Below are 20,086 nucleotides of genomic sequence, written 5' to 3' on the forward strand. Positions count from 1 at the left end.
CAGCTGATCAAAATCATAAAGTAAGTACTCAAGCAAGAAATAGGACCCCTAATAAAAGGATTCTAGTCCATGAAACCTCCTCTCTTGATTCTTCTTTTTCTTGATAATAAAAATTAGGACACAGGACAGAAAACAAATAAACATATTGTTTCAGCAGAATACATATCTTAATCGTGAAGGCAGGGGAAATGGAATATTTCCGTCTCCATATGTTTTGAAAATTCTACACTGACACAGGAATCCATCCCCATGAGGGAGGTGTACAAAATTTTAAAGACTTTTAAAATTAGTTTTGGCTTCGGTACTGTACAATCCATGGAGTGTGACCTGCTGTTCTCACATTCCTGCATGTATCAGCAAAGACCGAATGGTCTTTGGAGAAAAGCAAATGGATATGTTTGCTTCGTGTGAAGACATTTATAAAATCAATCAGAAAACAATGTGTGCTTCTCAGTGAAAGGCAGTACACATAATTTATTTTCTCTAACAGTTTGGTTAAAAACATTCCAATGAATTACACTTCTTTGGCATTTACCCTTTATTTTGCTGTTCTTATTCCTTAGCCTACTTAAAGAAACACTATCAGTTAAGTGTTCAGCACATGAACAAACCCTCACGCATGTTTCTTTGAAGATGTTCCACCCAGCAGCCCACCCATGGCTTGAAGGAATGAAGTATATGCCTGGAGTTGTCTGCTTTGAGCTAATGTCCTACTGTTTCAAACAGACGATATTTTCCTTACTTGGAGCAGTTATTAGTAGACATGGAGGATGTCTGGCCAACCCCAAAATAAATAAACAAGCTCTGTGCAAGTGGTCCCTGGGAATAGCTGCGTGACTATTGGTCTTAGTGGAGGGAGACTCAGAGGCAGTAGAGCCATCGAGGGTTCCTTTTTTGTTTTTCATCAGCATTAATTGTTTATATTTTGCTTAGGCTAAAGTCTGGGGCTAGGGAAATGAAAACACGGCGCCTTTCTCAGCCCACACTAACAACCAAGGTGCCCTCTCCAAGTGGAAGGGAGTCTTTTGCTCTTGGAAAACCCTCAGGGAACTCAAAGAAAAACAGACGAAGCACTGTTTGTTTGCAAAACTCCCTCAAGCATCACTTTCTTGCTTTCTGATGTGGCTATTGTAACTGGAAGTCCAAATCCTGGGTCTGTAGACTCAACTTGCATATCTTTCAAAATATAATACAGATTCCACACTCGGTGCCTTTCTGAAAGCTCAAATAAAAGTCCTGGCACTTTGATTTTTATATAAAACAGCAATATGAATTTTAAGAAAAGCTGAAAGAGGCATGGGGAGTTTGTTTTTTTTTGATATGTGATTAATATTTGAGATTAGCTAACACAATCAATAATAAGGCCAGATCAAAGACTAGCACTTTATAAGATTCAGGCAAACTTGTCCTGTTCCATGATTGCAGACTCTTCCCACCTCCCACCCCCCTCCAATTTTGTAGCCAGTTTTCTCGTTCTAGGGATTCAGGAAGTAGAACTATTGCCACTGCGGAGAAAGCAGATCTCTTCCACCCTTTCCAATTCCTCCCCACTCCCACATAATGTTCTTTACTTATAGGTCGTATATTTTTGCTTTTGTGTTAATTTTTAGCAGGTTTTTCCACCTCAAATCTGTCCTCTAGAGACTTCAGCTTTTACATCTGTGAATATGTACCTAACTGCACAGCCCATTCCCTAAGTTCCTCAACTGCTCTTTTGAACCCGGATTCACTCCCACAAGAAGAGAAAGAACATGGGTGGAAATGGTAATTCTTGGTTCCTGTGGAAACTACCCGTGTTTCCTCTTTCAAGACAAGAAGCTCATTACCCTAATGGCAAGTTTCTGCTTCTTTTATTGGAAAGAGTTAACAGTCTTCACAAGAGCTTCTTGACGAACTAAGATACTGGATAATCTGGCTCAAAGGTAAAAAAGGTCATTTGCTTTAGAAGCTTCAAAATCTGCTGTAATTTGACCTATTTAACGAAGCCAGGAGTTTTTGACTGCTTTATTCAGAATTGTGACCAATGACCAGTATATGATTGGCACATAATGTGTCTGATTAATATTTGTTGATTTTATATAAACAAGACTGCTCAGCCCATAAGAATGAGGTTCCAGAAGACTCATATCTCAAGGCATTAAAGTCATATAATTTAGATAAGGAAGTTTTGTCATATGAATGGCACAGAAAGTATAAAAGTCAGACAATACAATGAAGAATTTGGGATTACCTTTCTACTTCATCTGTTAGTTTCTAAGGAAACTGCAGCTCTAGGTTTAAACCTGCTTTGAGCAGATGGTGCTATATAACATCTTCATTTACACGGGAGAATGAGTGAAACCTGTTATTAGAAAGCTGGAGGTAAATATATTTAACAAAATAACTCTACCACGGTAAAGAAGTGGCATGCTGAACACCTCATCAGACATGGTTAGGGCTCATGGTTGAGAACAGAATATTAATGAACAATTACAGAATATACCTAGATGAGGCAAAGGGAGCTCATAAATCAGGACACACTTGAATGACAATAATAGAACACAATGTTTGAGTTTTCCACTCTCACTCTCAGTACCATCCATTTTGCACACATTATTAATACCATCAGACATGAAAAATCACAAAGCAAGGGCTGAGGCAGTTTAATGGTTTCTAAAGAAAGATGGGGCTGTAAAACACCTGACTTCAGTGACTGTCAGACTCATCAGAGGATTTGAACAAATCACAAGCTATTAGGTGAAATATTAGGTGATACTGGTGTTAAATTAAGGGGAAAAAAATTAGGGGGAAATTTGTTGTCATCTCTTTTCTCTTTATAAGAAAGTGTGTGTGATGATATCACTTCTATGTGGAATCTAAAATAGGATTCACAAGTGAACTTATCTACAAAACAAACACTCAGATGTAGAGAACAGACTTCTTATTGCCAAAAGGGGAGGGAGGGAAGGATTAGGAGTTTGGGGTTAGCAGATTCAAACTATTATATATAGAATGGATGAACAACAAGGTCCTACTGTATAGCACAGGGAACTGTATTCAATATCCTGTATTAAACCATAATAGAAAAGAAAAGAAAAAAGAATGTGTGTGTGTGTTTGTGTGTATGGGTCAGGCATTGAGGTCTCTTTTTAGTTATTTTATATGCATTATTTAATCTTTACAACTATAAGAAATATTACATCCAAACCCTTAGAAGAGCGCCTGACATAGAGTATGCAAAAATGTGTTAGAAAAAATATAAAGTATGTATGTGCCAACATCTACACGCACCTTTCTATGTGAGGCATCAAGTGCTCACACGTGCTATCCTAACACAACTTTGTGAGGCAGATCCTTACACCAACTTTGATTTACTAAGAAAAAAACTGCACTCCAAAGCAGATTAAAGGAATCAATAAATAAAGCCAACATCTGAATCTAGTTTCCTTGACCCCAAATCCCATGGAAAGTGAGACACAGGGAGAAAGGACTTTATCTAAGATCACATAGCTATAACGTGCCAAGGCAGAGGTATGAACCTAGGTTTTTTACTTTTTCCACTTGTGGGATAACAAAAAATATATATATTTGGTTTTTTTCCCGGTTCCTGGTACAGAGTTTCTAAAATCCATGTAATTTCTTAGTAACATGACTGTCTTTTGTTACTCATAATGAGCCCATTTCAATTTTTCAATTGTATTTGTTTTTTTTTTTAAAGGCTTTTTTTTTTTTTCCTACCAGGGATCAAACCCCTGCCCCGCTGGTGTGAAAGTGCAGATTCTTAACCACTGGACTGCCAGGGAAGTCCCAACTGTATGTGAGTTCATGCTAATGAGATGACTTTTGCTGGGTCCCTCAGTAGCTTCAGGATGGGGGCTGGTCTGCGAGGAACCCACCACAGGATTAGAGGGTTGGAATTTTCAACCCTATCCCGCCCTCCACCTCATGGGAGGGGAGAGGGGCTGGAGATTGAATTCAACCACCAATAATTCAATCATGACTATAATGAAACTTTGATAAAGCTTGTGAACGCCAAGGTTTGGGGAGGTTCTGGGTTGGTGAACACGTAGATTTGCTGAGGGGGTGCTGTACCTGGCAAGCAAGTGCACAGAGGCTCTGCTCCCTCCCATGTCCCTCTCCATGTCCCTGCATCTCTTCCATTTGGCTGGTCCTGAGCTGTATCCTTTATCATAAAACTGTAAGTACAGTACTCTTCCCAGTTCTGTGAGTCATTCTAGAGAATTATTGAACCTAGAGAGGCACAGAATGGACCCTTGAATTTGTAGTTAGCTGGGCAGAAATGTGAGGAGCCTGGGACTCTAACTTTTGTCTGGCTTCCAAAGTGGGACTGAGCCCTTAACCTATGGGGTCTGTATTAACTCCGGCGGTTAGTGTCAGATTTGATTAGATTGTAGGACACCCAGCTGGTGTCAGAGAATTGGAGAACTGGTTGAATACTAGGAAAACCAAACACCACTACACCATTTTAATTCTATACTCTACATTTTTAAGCCAATAAAATGGCTAGTTATGACCTGACTACTGGATTTATACTTATATGTTCCTGAAAAGAATTCCATTATTTCCACTAAGATGTATGTGTATTGTCTTTAACTTCTCACTCAGGAAACATAGCCAGAAGTGAACATTAGTTTTCTTAGAAATCTTCTATGAGCTGACTGGTCTAAAGCACATTTGTTTATCTGTGTTCTATTTCTGATTGAAAGCCCACTTAGCTGCCACATATAGAAAATATTTGCTCTGTGGGAGTCAGGAGAAACACTACTACTGAAACTGCTGAATTATAATGTCTGTTGGCATCACCCGTTGTGATCTCTCGAAGTCAAGGGATGGCCAAGAAGAGACCAGCCGTGCTTACAGAACTTGGGAAACTTCACTGACTTTGTGATGTGCCCCGCACCCCACCCCCAATGTTTAGGAAACAGAGTCATCACCTATACTGGAAATGCTTACGCTTTCCTGAAAGTGGATTTAGGCTAAAAAACTTTCCTATATCTTTTCCAGTCTCACTGCAACAAGAGATACTCAATTTTTGACTGTGCAAAAACCTTAGAACTCTGTATAGGGGGAAAAAAACACCAAAACTAAGGGGATAAACAGTAGAAGAGACCATCTTCCTTTAAGACTTACTTGGCAACATGGGGCAGGGGGCAGGGGCATGGCTGGCAGAACCTGGGTGCTCCCCTGATGGCATCTCCGATATAACCATCTAGACATTTCTCACAGTGCTCGCCTGTTGTGTTCCGTTGGCAGTGCTATGAGACAAAAGATAAGGAAATTGACAAGGACACAAAAGAATTTTATACACAGTAAATCTGGGAATCAAGCAGTACTTCAAGCAAAGGGGATGTCAGGCCTGACAAAATAGATGGTGTACAATGGTCCCGGTCAGCACAAAGGAACCGTACTGGACCCAGTCAATGCTACAAAGTGTGGACAATGGGGATGACTTCTGTGTGTGCACTAGCAGCCTGGGGACTCTTTTCAGAGTTTGCATGAAGAGGGGATTATTCTTGGGTTACTCATTTCAATTCAGAATGATAATTAGAATGATCAAACTCTGGATATCCTAGGAGCATCAGTTTGCTGATTTGGAATAAATAGGAAATGAAACCGCCCCCCTGGTAAGCACCAGGGGGAACACTTTCATGGGCTTGGAAGAACAAAATGTGTCCAAGTAAAAGGTAGATAAAGAATATTCTGTTAATAGGTTGGTATCTTGGATAATGATATTCAATAAATAGTAAGCTGTTTTTTTTGGTATGATATTTCCATTTGTGGTGGGGATAATTGGAAGAAAAGCACAAAACAGTTGATTCTTCTGCTTAGAATGCCTGTTTATCATTCAAGATCTGCACCAGGCCTTGAGAGCTTCTGGATTCCTTCTTGATGGCCCCCTCCCTGATCCTTCCCTCCTTCCATTACTCACATTGTACTGTTATCATCTGCTCCCAGTCTCAGAAGTGCTTCCCCCAACACTGTCTTTCAGCATTGCACTGCCATCAACTTCACTGGCGTCGGTACTCAGCAGCTGTTTGTTGAGTTGATGGGTTAATTTCTCACTAGTCCTCTATAAGAGGCAGTGATGCTAGTCTACTGATATTTTCTCCAATTGGACACTACTGGATTGCACAAGGCAATGCCAGTAGCACTACAATATTTTCATCTTTACATTCACCAGAGTGTATAAAGTTTGAATAGGCTTTTCAGTGAAAAGTTGTACTGTTAGAATTAGAGTGCCATTGAAGAGGCACCCTTTTGTTTGATTAATTCCCTTAGTAACATCTATGCAGAGAACTTTATTTTTTCAAACAGGGCTCTGTGGAGTAATCTTAGGGGAGGGAAGATGGAGTGACTGTAAACTTAACTCTGAGTTCTTCATTTTGTCTCTATGTTCTATGTTGAGGTTCAAAACAAAATAATGGTGAGGTCCTGCTTTAAGCATTTTATGTGGATTAATTAATTCTCACAATAATTCTAAGGTAAGTTATATTTTTCCCCATTTTACAAATGAATAGAGACACAGGGAGGTTAAGTAAACTGCCCAGTGTCACACAGATGGTAGCTGTGTCTCAAAAGTGAGATGTGAACTCAGGCAATCTGACTCCTAAGGTTAGGCTGGAAATTCCCATATTATACTGCCTCTCCAATGTGTTGGAGAAAAGGTTCCTTTCCCAAAAGAGTCATAAAATGACTGCATTAGAAAGTGTCAGGCTGTTTTACTAACAGTTGGGACTTCAAATCAAGTACAACACACTAGCCAAAAGGGAGGAATCCTGATGCGGGCCACAGCCTTCATGGCTGGATGCTCTTCGGGCATTTGATCAGCCATTAGATGTTGACAATCTTTGGGTTCTGGTTAGAATTATGTTAACAGAATAGAATTAAGAGGCTAGGTCAGACCACCTGACAGATGAGAAAGTGAAAAATACAGTGTGATGTGCAGACAACAGGATGTTAACATATTTCCCTACCGTTCTTAATGCTGTGTCAAGTGCTAAGTCAACCTTCAGTAAATATTTATTGGAAAGAAAAATGAAGGAAAAAATGGGAAAGGGTGAATTCACATTGAAACAAGTAAAGGAAATTAATATGCACACAAACCCAGCTCAGAATTCGTGGCAATCTCTCATTTTAGGGAAAACCAATAAGCCTTGTCCAACAACCAGGAATCTAAGCCATAAGCAATCTGGCAGGGCTGCTCTAGACTGGGGTCAAACTTGTCTGAGTCCTTGTTGGACAGACGAAGCCCATCTGTGCAGAAGAAAACAAGCCTGTTGTAGGATGTTAGACCCTTCTTCACGCCTGAAGAGGCTGCTTAGCTGCAAAAATGAGCAAATTCTCAATTCTGTCACCTTATGACTTGATGGATGCTTTGGATTCCTTGTCAGGGCACTAATTCTGCCATGGCAGCCACGTGGGGCAATTACCCTCAAGGGCAAAGCCTCCAAACTACTATGACCTCTAAATGCTCAGAGTGCAAATACTGACTCTTGTCATCTGCCTTCTTTTAAAGAGTTAGTTATGAAATTCCCTAAAAGGCAACTGATGCACATTCTGGGAGATTGGCAGGGATAGTGCTGGCAGCAGGGACAGAGTTCCCTAGCTCCTCCATTTTCTAGCTGGTTGACCTTGAACAAGTCACTTGACTTTTCTGGGTCTCTATTCTCTGTTGGTAAATCAAGGATCTAGCTGAGACAGTCTATAAGGTTTCTTCTAGCTCTGAAAATCTTTTAGTCTGAGACTGCAAATATCATTTACCTTCACTGCTCTGCCATTTAAAAAACAGTAAGGAAAAATGACAACAATAAATAGTATGTTGTTGTTGGGGTGGGGATACACATTTATTTTTTAAGAAAACTGACCCCACTTAAAAATGAAAAAAAGCATTCTGAATTTTTGACCAGTGGTTAAGAAAGCTACATCTAGACAATTAACTGTAGATAAAGTGTCAGGAATGACATCTGGGCACCAGCTGTGTCTCCTTCATGTGAGAAATGGAGTCTCTGGACAACTGGGCCAAAACACCAGCATAACGTGGGAAGAAAGCCTAAAAGGATTAGGATAGTGGCTGGTCACATGCTTTATGTGTGACTATAGTCTATCTAGACCCTTGGTTCTCAAAATATGTCCAGGAAGGTCAAAACTGTTCTCATAATAAGAGTAAGGTTTTATTTATCTTTTGTACTTTCATTTTTCATGTGTGTCAGGTGGGGTTTTCCTGAGGCTATGTGACATAGAGATATTACCACAGGTTGATGCAGAAGTGCATATGACATCCAGTTGCCTTCTATTAAGCCAGGCATTAAACGTATTTTCAATTTGTAAAATATGTTTATAGTTTTAAAAAACATACTGTTTATGTTAACATACTATGGAATTATTATTGTTCTTTTCAAGTAGATTAATAAGAAAATATTATAAAAATTTTCAGTTTTAAATTTCAAATGCAGTACATGTGGACAGGTATAGTCCACATAAAACAAAAGCTCATTGGCACCCTGAGTGAGTCTTATGAGTGTAAAGGGCTCAAGAGACAAAAAAGTCTGAGAACTGCTGCTCTGTCTAGATTAGAGCTTTTCAGACCTGTATGCACATAATGCCCTGGGGATCTTGTGAAAATTCAGATTCTGTTCAGGGTGTCTGGGTGGGGCCTGGGTTTCTGCATTTCTAACAAGCTCCCAAGATTCTCCAGTGCTGTTGGTCTAGACTATTCTTGAGAAGCAGGGGTCTAGATGGAAACACCTGGTGTTGATAACACGGTTTGCTAGTTACCAGCATTGGGCCCAAGCCCAAGTCTCTAGCATAACAAGACAGGGCATTTTACTGCAATAAAGGGACCCCAGTGTCTCAAATTATAATATTAAAGGTTTTTGCTTTTAAGTTAGTTTATAATTCATTCACGTAACAAACATGGATTAAGCTGATATCATTGCAGACAATGAGCTGTGACTGTTACTAAAATGAAGAAGACCCAGTTCCTGCCTTTGAATAACTCACTTTGAGTGACTTGTGATAAAAACAGAGAGGTAAACTGAGAAGAATACAGTGTGCTATGTGCTATGACTCTGCTATGGGACAGAAAGAAAGGACAGGGTCTACTCTTCCTGAGAAAGTTGGAGAAGACTTAACAGAGGTGGTGACATTTGAACTAGGCCTTGAAGGATAAGCAAAAAATCCCAGGCAGAGGACAGGGAAACACAAGTTTAAACACAGAGAATGCAAGTATAGAGTTAGTTTAGGTGGCAGAGAGAAGCTCAGTGGGGCTGGAATAGAAATCCTTAAAAGATTTTAGAAAGGGGGATGCCTTGATTAGGCTGTGGTTTTTAAAGACGCATCTATTGCTTGTAAGGAAGACAGATCACGGGAAGGAGAGTCTGGAGCAGGGCATAATGAGTAGCTGGGAAGCTGCACTAGTGGTCACGGAGGGATGCTATGGGCATGAATTAAGCCAGTGGGATGGTATAGAACAGCGGAGGCCCTCTCCTAGGTTGAACCGGCAGGATTTGGTGTCCAGTTGAATGTTGGTGAAGAGGGAAAGGAAGCTGATGAAGCATCTGGGACATCTAAGCATGGGGGATTGGCAGAATGGTGCTGTCATTAATTGAGGTGGGGAATACAAGAGGAGGAACATGTTCAGGGTTGAGAGAAGAAGGAAAAACAATGTATAAAGAACTTATTTGCATTTGGTTCCCATCCTATTCTTACATTGAGGGCACAGAGCAACAGGGAACTCTACTGAGTTAGCCATCCTTAGAGTCCTTTTCATACGTAATTTTATGACTTTATTTCAAAATTTAGCTAACATGGAACCAAATTAATCACTATTTGCAAAATTCGGGTTTTTCCAAGCTTGCAACAGATTGGAAAACTGTCAAAATTTTAATGTAAGAATTATGCACTTGATTTAGATACCAATTTTATAGTTGCAAGTAAAACAGGAAAAAGAATTCCCTATTACTCAATTTCTTCTTTCTCTTGGACACCTAATGAGAGTGTTGGTTTATCCATCATAGTTGCTTAAAGGGACTTACATTGGTTGATTTTGGCTTTATACACACAAAGGAGAGTTTGAAAATCATGAGAAAAATGCTAGTGTCTACAGAAACTAGTGATGTAATATCTTAGCTTTCCTGAATGAGGTTTTAACTAGGCTTTGAGAGTAATAAAAAATTCATTAGCCTTTAATATGTGGAATTACTCTCCTTTCTCCATTGTGCTTAGGGTGGGGTAGAAGTCCATCTGAATATCAGTATCTTTTTAATTATAAAATTACTACAGGCAGTTATAGATCACTTGGGCAGGTATACTGTAAAGTGAAAAGAAGAAAATAAAAATCCACCCACGTTTCCATCAGCCAGATGTGAATTTTTTTTTTTAAAACCAAGTCATCTCAATGTGTTTTATTTTATTTTTTATAAATTTATTTATTTTATTTATTTATTGGCTGCGTTGGGTCTTCGTTGCTGCACACGGGCTTTCTCTAGTTGCTGCGAGCGGGGGCTACTCTTCATTGTGGTGCGCAGGCTCCTCATTGTAGTGGCTTCTCTTGTGGAGCACGGGCTCTAGGTGCGTGGGCTTCAATAGTTGCGGCACATGGGCTCAATAGTTGTGGCTCATGGGCTCTAGAGCACAGGTTCAATAGTTGTGGCACACGGGCTTAGTTGCTCCGTGGCATGTGGGATCTTCCCAGAGTAGGGCTCGAACCTGTGTCCCCTGCATTGGCAGGCGGATTCTTTACCACTGTGCCACCTAGAAAGTCCCAGATGTGAATATTTAACAGCTTGATGGTTTTCTCCCTAGATTTCAATTATGTTTTTGCAGTTATTTAGTGGTTTCAAATCTGAATATTTTCATTCAGATTTAGATTTTTTTCCTGAAATGCTAGCACAGACTTCAAAATCTTTTAATTTTTTTTCTTTGATTGTCACTGAGCAGGTGGTGTTTCTGCATGTGTTTCTGAAATTTCCATGGTCCTCACACTTTGAACTTCATTACACTGGTCACATCCACAAGCATTTTCAAGTAGGGGTTCTGTCCCTACAGCCCTTTAGTCCACACAGTGGAAACCACTTAATCCAGATCCTAGAATAGTGTCAGGCAAATAAGTGGTACTCAAAAAATGCTTAGTTGTTAAGTGGATAAATGAAATCAACAGATAAACCAATCCTTAATCAAAAGGAACCTGAGGAGCCCTGTGCCAGTGGTGAACTTCAAGTCAAGATTTTCTCCACCCTAGTTCTGCTCAGTGGGCTCCACACTTTCTCCTAATGATGAAGCACCAGTTCTTTAGACAGTACGGTAACTGGCCTTAGTCACGGCCTCTTCTTGGTTCTCTGTACCTAGGCTCTAGATCTAGGATAAAATATAGGTTATCAGTGACCAGGCATTCCTATCACTAGCTATCTGTCCGCTTCTATCTGTTTCTACCCCTTAATTTCTTTCTCATGCCTCTTTTGGGAGCTTTCCTAGAGAGTCTACTATGCCCACTGGAGTTGCCTGGCCTTTGGGGCTCTGCCTAGCTGATTCCACTGAGAACCCTGCCCAATGCACCCCAGTTCTGATAAGATGCAAAGTGACCCTTTGGAAAGACAATCAATACAAATCGGATTTCATTAGTTAAGTCACTTTTCACTTAGCCACCTTTCTGCATCTGAAGAGGTGGCATTCCTCTTATGAAGAAATCGCTAAGATTTTTTGGTTATGTCTGAAATGGTAGCATAATTTTGTCTACTCTATATATTTTATTGTCAAATGGCTTAGTTCCTCAAAATCAGTCTGTAAAATACAAGGTCAAATTGAAATTGAACATGGGAATGGAGGAAGAATTAGAAACAAATAGGGGAAGATAAGACAGAGGCATTACAAGCCTTCAAAATAAAACAAAATGAAATAAAAGAAGACCTTTTATTTTTGGTTGCTTATGGGAGATGGGAGAAATGAGTTAGGCCAGGCAAACTATAAGAATTGATTGAAACTCTGGTGCCCACAGTGATCTGCAAGGTGTTCAGGTGGAGCTGCCATGTCTTCTCCAGCTCCCTGAGAGCTGAGAATGAGCTGGGGCTACAAGACAGTAGCTGAGAAGCCGCCCCTGCTTGACCAGCAGGCCGGAACACAGACATCAAGAGAAACAGAAAAATATGAGTTTGATCCCAGTGTGACACCACAGACAATATATTTGCCAACTAGGTAACAAAATATTCTTTCTATATTGGCAAGCCTCTTCTGCTCCCTCACTTACATTTAATTGAATACAAATTTCATCCTTTTACTGTCTTTCTAAATTAAATTTACAAGAGTATATTTACATGGTTAGCTCTTGGGGATAAGATTGTGGGTCATTTTTCCCTTTGAATTTCATGTATAGTATATATCTGTGTTGTTGTTTTGTTGTTTACTTTGAGCATGTACTACTTTAATCAGGGAAAAAACATTATTTCCCTCTGAGTAGGGTGAGGTGGAGGAACCATTTTTAGCATCAGTAAGATGGCTTTTTTTTTTTTTTTTAATGTTCTATCTTGGAACAAAGTAACTGCAGGAAGATCGGCAACTTCCCTGAGTGTGCATATTAATGATTATACCCAGTCCCTCCCCAAACTTTTATTAGAACTGCATATGCTCCAGGAACTATGAAGGAATCACGTGGTGACTGCCCCCTTCAGAAGTTCAAGTCCAGGTCAAAGATAAAACCATGATAGTTCCTATTCTGTCCAGGTCTTTGTAAGGAAGAATAGTTTTGTCATAGCTTTCCATAGGCATTATCAGGAGGGACTTTTTTGCACTTAAATTTATTTCAGTCTTCTATTTTACTGACTGCCTAACAGCAGCTGATGGGCTGGCCAGTCCCTATTATCTTATATTTAAATCAACCAGATAACAAAGAGCCTTTAATTGGTCAAATTATCAGAGATGTACATTATTCGTTCAAGTGCATCCATGGGATTTTCTTTTCAAATGTCACTGGGATTAAAATAACAGGAAACCGGAGACGGAAGCATTAGAAAGGGGTAGACTTTGGCAGCTGTGTGTGCCTACATTGCTACAGAGGACATCCTGGATGTAATGGTTATTTAAGAAGATGGGGGAAGGGGAAAACAGAAAAGCCAGGACTAAACAAACACTACAAAGAGTTAGCAACATTTAGTGTTTGCCACTTAATTCTGTCCCTAGAAAAATGTGAATTGTTTAAAATGAATCGAAATGTTCTAATTTGCACCTTAATGCAATGCATGAGTAAAATAACACCTTTGTGTACACACCTTTAAGACCACTTATAATCAAAATTACCTGCTTAATATGGACAATTATGCTAATTTTGAGGTAGACAGGTGTATTTAAGTATTCTTGCAGTTTATGCAAAAATATTCTTGTAGTTTTGGAAAGCCTCTTTTGCCACATGGGAAATAGAAGAATCTACTTCTGCTATGCAATAGTATAGCTCATGAAGGAAAACATGATCGTAGGACATAAGTCTTTAAAAATGCCTCCTACAACTTCTATTGAAGTCACTTCTGGTAAATATTTCAATCCCCATTTTCACTAGGTTGTCAGTCCATTCAGTGAAAATGGGAAATACGTAGCAAGTACTTTTGCTAAAAGGTTTCTCAGTCTCCTTCATAAATCTCTATCCTGTTTCACTGTCTATTGGAAAATTCATTTCAGTTAAGGAAAAAAAAAATCTTTGGGAGCTTGATTACAGAGTTACAAAGACCAAAATGGTAAAGCTTTCATTTTTATTAGCTATTTGATTCAAACCTAATTTTTTTTTTTTTAACAAATTTTGATCTATAGACCTGACTATCTTAAGTTGTAAAATAGGCTATGAAACAACTGTTTTATTCTCCTGGTTTATGTGGAGTGAAGCCAAACATATGGCAAACTATACTATTACAGAGGAATTTGGATGGATGATTTCCTCCTCTGTGTATTATTTTCAAACCCATCATCAGTGGCCAATAGCAGGAAACCAGCTGCTGAGGGTGATGGGGCAGTTACCGCCAGGCACACACGCACATTCAGACATACAGCTTGGTGGCCACTTATAATCATAGGCAGTTTATATGAGGTGTTTCTTTTCTTTTTCTTTTTTTTTAATATGAGGTGTTATACAGGAAAAGTGAAGGGTAAAAAGGAAGTCTGATTAGAAGTTTGCTCCTAGGTAGCTCAAACATCCAGGAAGAATATTTTATCCCCACCCAAGATGCAGAGGCTCAATGAAATATGTGAAAAGAGACAGATGCCGCCCCCGCGTCTTACCACACAGAGTCCAGAGCCATCCAAGCACTCGTTAGAGTTACCATTACAGTCACAGGGCAAACATTCTCCCGACTGGGCAAAAAAGAATCCAGCGTCGCATTTCTGAAACAGACACAACAAAAGCACCTTCATGACTGAAAAGATCAATTTGGGTCAACATTTTCTTAGAGGAATAAGAGGAGATGATTAGTAAACGACCGAAATATTTCTTTACAGAACATACTAAAATGAACTATTTATACTACCATTCAATGATGTATATCCAATTTTCTTTGTTATGTATCTTTTTTGCCTCTTTTTTCACTTTTTTTTTTTTTTTGGTGGGGGGAGGGCGGTGTTCCTGCCGAGGTGGGTCGACCAGCCACGGCCCTGACACCGCGAGAACAAGTGGCGGCGAATTCTCGCGATGCGCAGCCGTTCACGCACCGCGACCTCGTCTCTTCCTCGCCTGCGCCGCGTGAACCCCCGTCGCTTCTCAGGAGAACAGGAACGCCTCTAACACTCTGTGTCTTTGTGAGGAAGAATAAGAAGATTTTAGGTAACAGCGAAGGAGAAGCTTTCTAATGTCTTCTTCCAATTCGAAACAAGACAAAGCCAAACCAAACCAGGACTGTTAGGGGGAGGCACTGCGTCACGCTCCCTGTGAATAAGCCCTGTGGGTTCAGAAATTATTGGCTGTGGCAGAACAGCTTAGAGATGTGTCTTTCATAAGCTTGAGCTCTTAAAAAAAAAAAAAAAAACAAGAAAACCTCTTTTCAGATCCTCAAATTTTAAAGGGAGGGGTAAAGAAGTTAATGAGCCCTTACACTTGTCAGGTCCTGTTCCTATATTTCATTTATGCTGGTAACTGTGAGAAACACATTGTCTTCCTTCGTTCTAGTGGCGAGATGATTAAACCCAGAGCTGCTGTGGGTTGTGGTGATGTGAAACTGTCTTGCATTTGCCTGATTACCCTGCTCAAATGTCACCAGTGCTCAGGTTGAGAAACTTTGTGAGATTGTTCCTGGTTTATGCCATTGGGCTTGTGGTTTTGTATTTTATGTGTCTTTGGAATGTTTCAATGCTGCAAGGCAGATATGCCATCATAGGCCTGGAAGTCCCCTCCTGGCCTATGAGATAGATTTACATCTGAAGAATTCCAGACAGATAAGAATCTGCGTTGTTTCCACAGACTAACAGAGGAGGAGGGTTCCCATCACACCCCCCATTGACTCATTGTAGTTTGTACTGCCTTCACTACCAGGAAACTTTTCATTGTATCTGGCTGAGGTCCCTCTGACTGCTATGCAAACCCATTTCCTCTTGCTTTTTTCTATGTAGAGAAGGCATCACTAGACACCATTCACAGCACAAAAACCCCGGAGTCCTAAAGCTAAAATTTAACGTATTCTGTTTGAAGGAATTTTAATAGAGCATAATGACATTTGCCTATGAAGAAAAGGCAAAGAAATTCTGTGAAGAGAAAATAAGTCTGAGAGGGGGGGTCAATTTATAGTTTATGATGGAGACTTTGTAGTTGATGTAGCCTTTTTCTCAGTTTCCACTAGGGAACAAAAGAGGGAAAGGTGCTAAACTTGCAGTAGGAAGCATTTAATTCAGACTACCTAATTTCACACATTTTTAACTTGTGTTTTGAAATATAAGAAACACATGTTTTCATTGTGATGCAGTACACAGAAAAAGGAAATTCACAGAAACAAGAGTAAGGAAAAAGACTCAAAACAGTAATTAATCTTACTATGAGTCACATACTTTAAACTTCTCTATTTTATTTATTTTATTTTATTTAAAAATATATCCTGATCCTAAGACATATAATTGATTTGATAACCCATGAATGTGTTGCATCCTGCATTTTGACATTAAGAGGGTTTTAATTATAAGAGGAATGGGTAACAGTAGTCAGGGCCTTAGTATTAGTTATCTCCGGAGTTATCTCTAACTGACCAAGTTACAGACATCTGATTGGGGGGAGTTTCTGATTCAGTAGTTCTGATGGTAAAGCTGAAGAGTCTATATATATATTTTTTTTTGTAAAATAAATACTGTTTTTTAAAAATTATTTTAATTAATTCTTCCCCCCAGCCTTATTGAGATATAACTGACATATAACATTGTATAAGTTTAAGGTGTACAGCATGCTGATTTGATATACTGTGTTTTGCAAAATGATTACCACCATAGCATTAGCGAGCCTTTCCATCATGTCACATAATTACCATTTCTTTTTTGTGCTGAGACCATGTAAGATTTACTCTCTTAGCAACTCTCAAGTGTATAATACAGTATTATTAACTATAATCAAGGTGCTGTACATTAGATAACCAGAATTTGTTAATCTTTTAACTGGAAGCTTGTACCCCTTGACCAACACCTGCCCCCCCAGTTCCCTGTCTCTCCTCCCCAGCCATGTAACCACCATTCTGGTCTCTGTTTCTATGAGTTCCAAGGTGTGGGGCAGAGATTAGAGGTGTATTTGGAAGAGAAAAGCACAGTGGTGGTGGCAGGGGGTCTGGTAGTGATGCCTGGAAACAGTACATGAAAATATCCACTTGTACCATCAGCTACAGTGTCCTCTGGCCCAAGGAGTCAAATTTCTGTAAGGGTGTTTTAAATTGATAATAGCACACGTCTTTTAGTCATTCTTGCAGCTCTTTCTTCTGAAGAAGACAGAGAAAATTAAGATTTGCCCTGAATAAATGTATTATTTTGAATATGACAGTGGCTCATCTCTTATGTCCCTGAGGCCTTGGCTAAATTGAGACTCATTTTTAGAAAACAAAAATAAAATTATCACAGGAAAAAAAAACCCCAAAAAGCAACAAAAAAGTTGGAAGATTTTGTATTTTAGAAGAGTTTTAGGTTTACGGAAGAATTTTGAGGGATCTATATTTTTAAAAAGCCCCACGAAGATTCCCAAGTGAGACCAGGTTTGCAAGGATTGCTTCAAAGCACCTCTCACAGTGCCTTGTACATGTTCATTGCTCAATGAACGGTTGTTATTTGAATGGTTTGGACAAGGACAGGACATATGAGGTACATGTGCTGTTGGAAACCAGTGGTTTATCCTTCTGATCTGCTCACTGCTGTCTGCTGGGGCTGGATTGGGTCTCCAGTCTTTCTCAACAGTCCAGGCAGCCACTGCCTAGACTGGACTGTGTACGAGATGAAATCTTTGTTATGCCAAGTTTAGGAGGAGACTTCACTCTGAGAATCTGTCATTATCCACTTATCCACCCACCAGGCAAAGGTTCTGACCTTGTGTGAAGGATGATTTGGCTCAGGTCTCATACTGTGGGAGATGGGAAGAGAAGAGAGGCAGGGACAGGGTTGTGTGGAACAGTCATTTGGCCCCCTGCCGAGAGGGCACGTAGGACTGGAAGCCTGGTCAACTCCTTTCTTGCTGGGTTTTGTACACCTGGAAGGATTGTATTTTCTAACTCTTCTATCCAGAGAGGAGATGCCATTTTAAAATTCACAGAAAGGCACGATAATGGGAGCCCTGGGTATGGGGAGCTTCTGATGTCATTACTAGAGCCCATGCACTGCATACCTTGGACCTTGTGCTGTAGAACTTTAGAGGATTCCTTGGAATGTTAAATTGTTAAGTGATTTGAGAGAAGCTTGAGTATCCTCAGGAAGAGCTGTTTAAGATTGTTTCTTTTACATAAAAACATTTCATCACTTTTTCTCAGAAAGTTCTGTTAATTTTTACTGAATCTTTTCTTGAAATTCTATAGGAACTGACAAAATTGGCCTTTGTCATAATATTAAAAGGTAGAGATTTTAAAGAATGAAACTGTGGCTATTTTTTAGTTTTGTTCCTGGTTAACAATCTTTTCTCCAAGTAATTTTAAGACCAGTGCTGTTTAGAGGTCTGTGAAAGCTGAATAGTCCTCTCACAAGGAAAATAGTATCTGTCTGCTTTCTTTGGAAATATTCTCCAGAATTTACTAAACAAAGATGTGTTTATATATATGTGTGTGTGTAAGCAAGAGAAGAAGCCTTGCAATCAATTTTTAGATACCACCCTGAACCCTCTTGCCCACATAAGATTGACCTGTAGCAGACAACTGTATAAACATGTGGGTGGGTGATTTAGAGAGCACTTGAGATTTGTGCCTTCTGGGATGGTGCCACAGCCTTTAAAAAATTGATAAGAAGGATGATAATGATAGCGATGAGGAGGAGGAGGAAGAGGAGGATGACTATAATATGGTTACTGTTTACTGACAGCCTGTGTACCAAGTATTGTGATAAGAACTTTATCCATGTTATGGTATTTGCTCTTCACAACAACTCTGTGAATTAGGTATAAGTATCTGCATTTTAGAAATGAACAAACTGAGAGTCAGAGAAGATTAGAAATGCATCCAGTGACACATAGGTTTATAAGAGGTTCAGACTGATCCAAATCTTGTTGTTCCTCTACTGTACCATGCTGCCCCTTGTAAGTAAATAAATAAATTTTAAAATGTTATTTAATTTACATTTTAATTAATTGAACATAAGTATCTGTCATGCTAAGTCACTGCGTTGGTCATATTGTATAGATCTTGCATTTTTTACCCCACTATAGCACTATGAGGTAGGTTCTGTTACCTTCATTTTACAGATGAGGTCTGTGTGGCTTACAGGAATTGTTATCCAGACCAAGTAACACAGATATGAGATGGTGGACCCAGAAATTAGATTACTTGTAAAATTTTGATTCATCAACTTTTGCTTTATGTTTGCGCTCTTAACCTTCTGGTGTACCATTAATATGTGTTAACCAAACCCTTCTAAACCCTAAATGTTGGGCATTTAGGTTATTTCCAATTTTTTGCTATTATAAACAATCCAAAGCAGGCTGAAATGAATAAAAAATGTAAAATCTCTCCTTTAAGTCCCAGAAATATTCTTTAAAAATAGATACATGCTTAAAAATATACACAGTCATTGATATATAAAAAACATTGAATGGGGATATTTACTTTTTAAACAACTCATTTCAGTCACATTGTCATTTTGACCAATTACTTTCCACTAAATCACTTGTAGACCTTTTACAGTTCTCCATTCTTAAGCCACTCTGTTACTACAGCTTGCCTCCTGCTCTGACACTGAGATTGGATTAATCAATAACATTTACTTCTGCCTTTGAAGAATAAGAGTTAAAATTGCCATTTGCTTACTTTGTTATGATTAGTGTGATGTCTGGCTTGGAGTAAAAATCAATATACGTTTACTTGACTAATTTTATACCTATAGAAATTAGAATTAGATGACACGAGGAAATTAGTATGGTATATCCATATGCCACTTATATTTAAAAAAACTGGAAATGACAGTATATATGTATATGTTGATATCCTTGTAGAAGGCATTATTTCCAGAGGTTCATCATATAATCACGATGTTAATTATTTCACTAGATATAATTGATTGTTTCTTAACAAAAAGGATAACATTTATATAGCTGATCAATCATTTTTGTCCTCATTCAAAGAAGTCCCCTTGAAAACACTAGACTTAAACGAACAATACTGTCATCATACAGAACATGTTTTGAATTATCTTAAAAATTCTTAAATTGTGCTCTTTTGAAGTATAGTCCAGTTTGCATCCTTTGGGTATGGCAAACTTCTAAAAATCTCTTGAAATTATCATGTAAAGTGAGTACCAAGTAAACTAATATTATTTTAAATTAAAAATTCATAAAAATCTCACCATATTTTCCAGATAGTCACAGAGGAGCCAATTAATTGGCCACAAACCACTACTTTCACATAGATATTGAATCTTAAGACTTTCAGAATTTCTGTTGAAAAGCCCAATTGACTAAACA

At 39.0% G+C, this 20,086-nt stretch overlaps 1 protein-coding gene across 1 annotated transcript in view; it reads right to left on the reverse strand.

Moving 5' to 3' along the window:
• LAMA4 (laminin subunit alpha 4) overlaps positions 1 to 20,086 on the reverse strand; it is a 133,754-nt gene that overhangs the window by 85,935 nt on the left and 27,733 nt on the right. Inside the window, exons 3-4 of the mRNA XM_057738716.1 lie at positions 14,257 to 14,358; positions 5,131 to 5,255 (exon numbers count right to left, since the gene is read on the reverse strand). Of these exons, the coding sequence (XP_057594699.1) occupies positions 5,131 to 5,255; positions 14,257 to 14,358 (227 nt within the window). The remainder of the gene's footprint in view (positions 1 to 5,130; positions 5,256 to 14,256; positions 14,359 to 20,086) is intronic.

The sequence above is a fragment of the Hippopotamus amphibius genome, chromosome 6 (genome assembly GCF_030028045.1).
Source record: "Hippopotamus amphibius kiboko isolate mHipAmp2 chromosome 6, mHipAmp2.hap2, whole genome shotgun sequence".
Lineage (NCBI taxonomy): Eukaryota > Metazoa > Chordata > Mammalia > Artiodactyla > Hippopotamidae > Hippopotamus > Hippopotamus amphibius.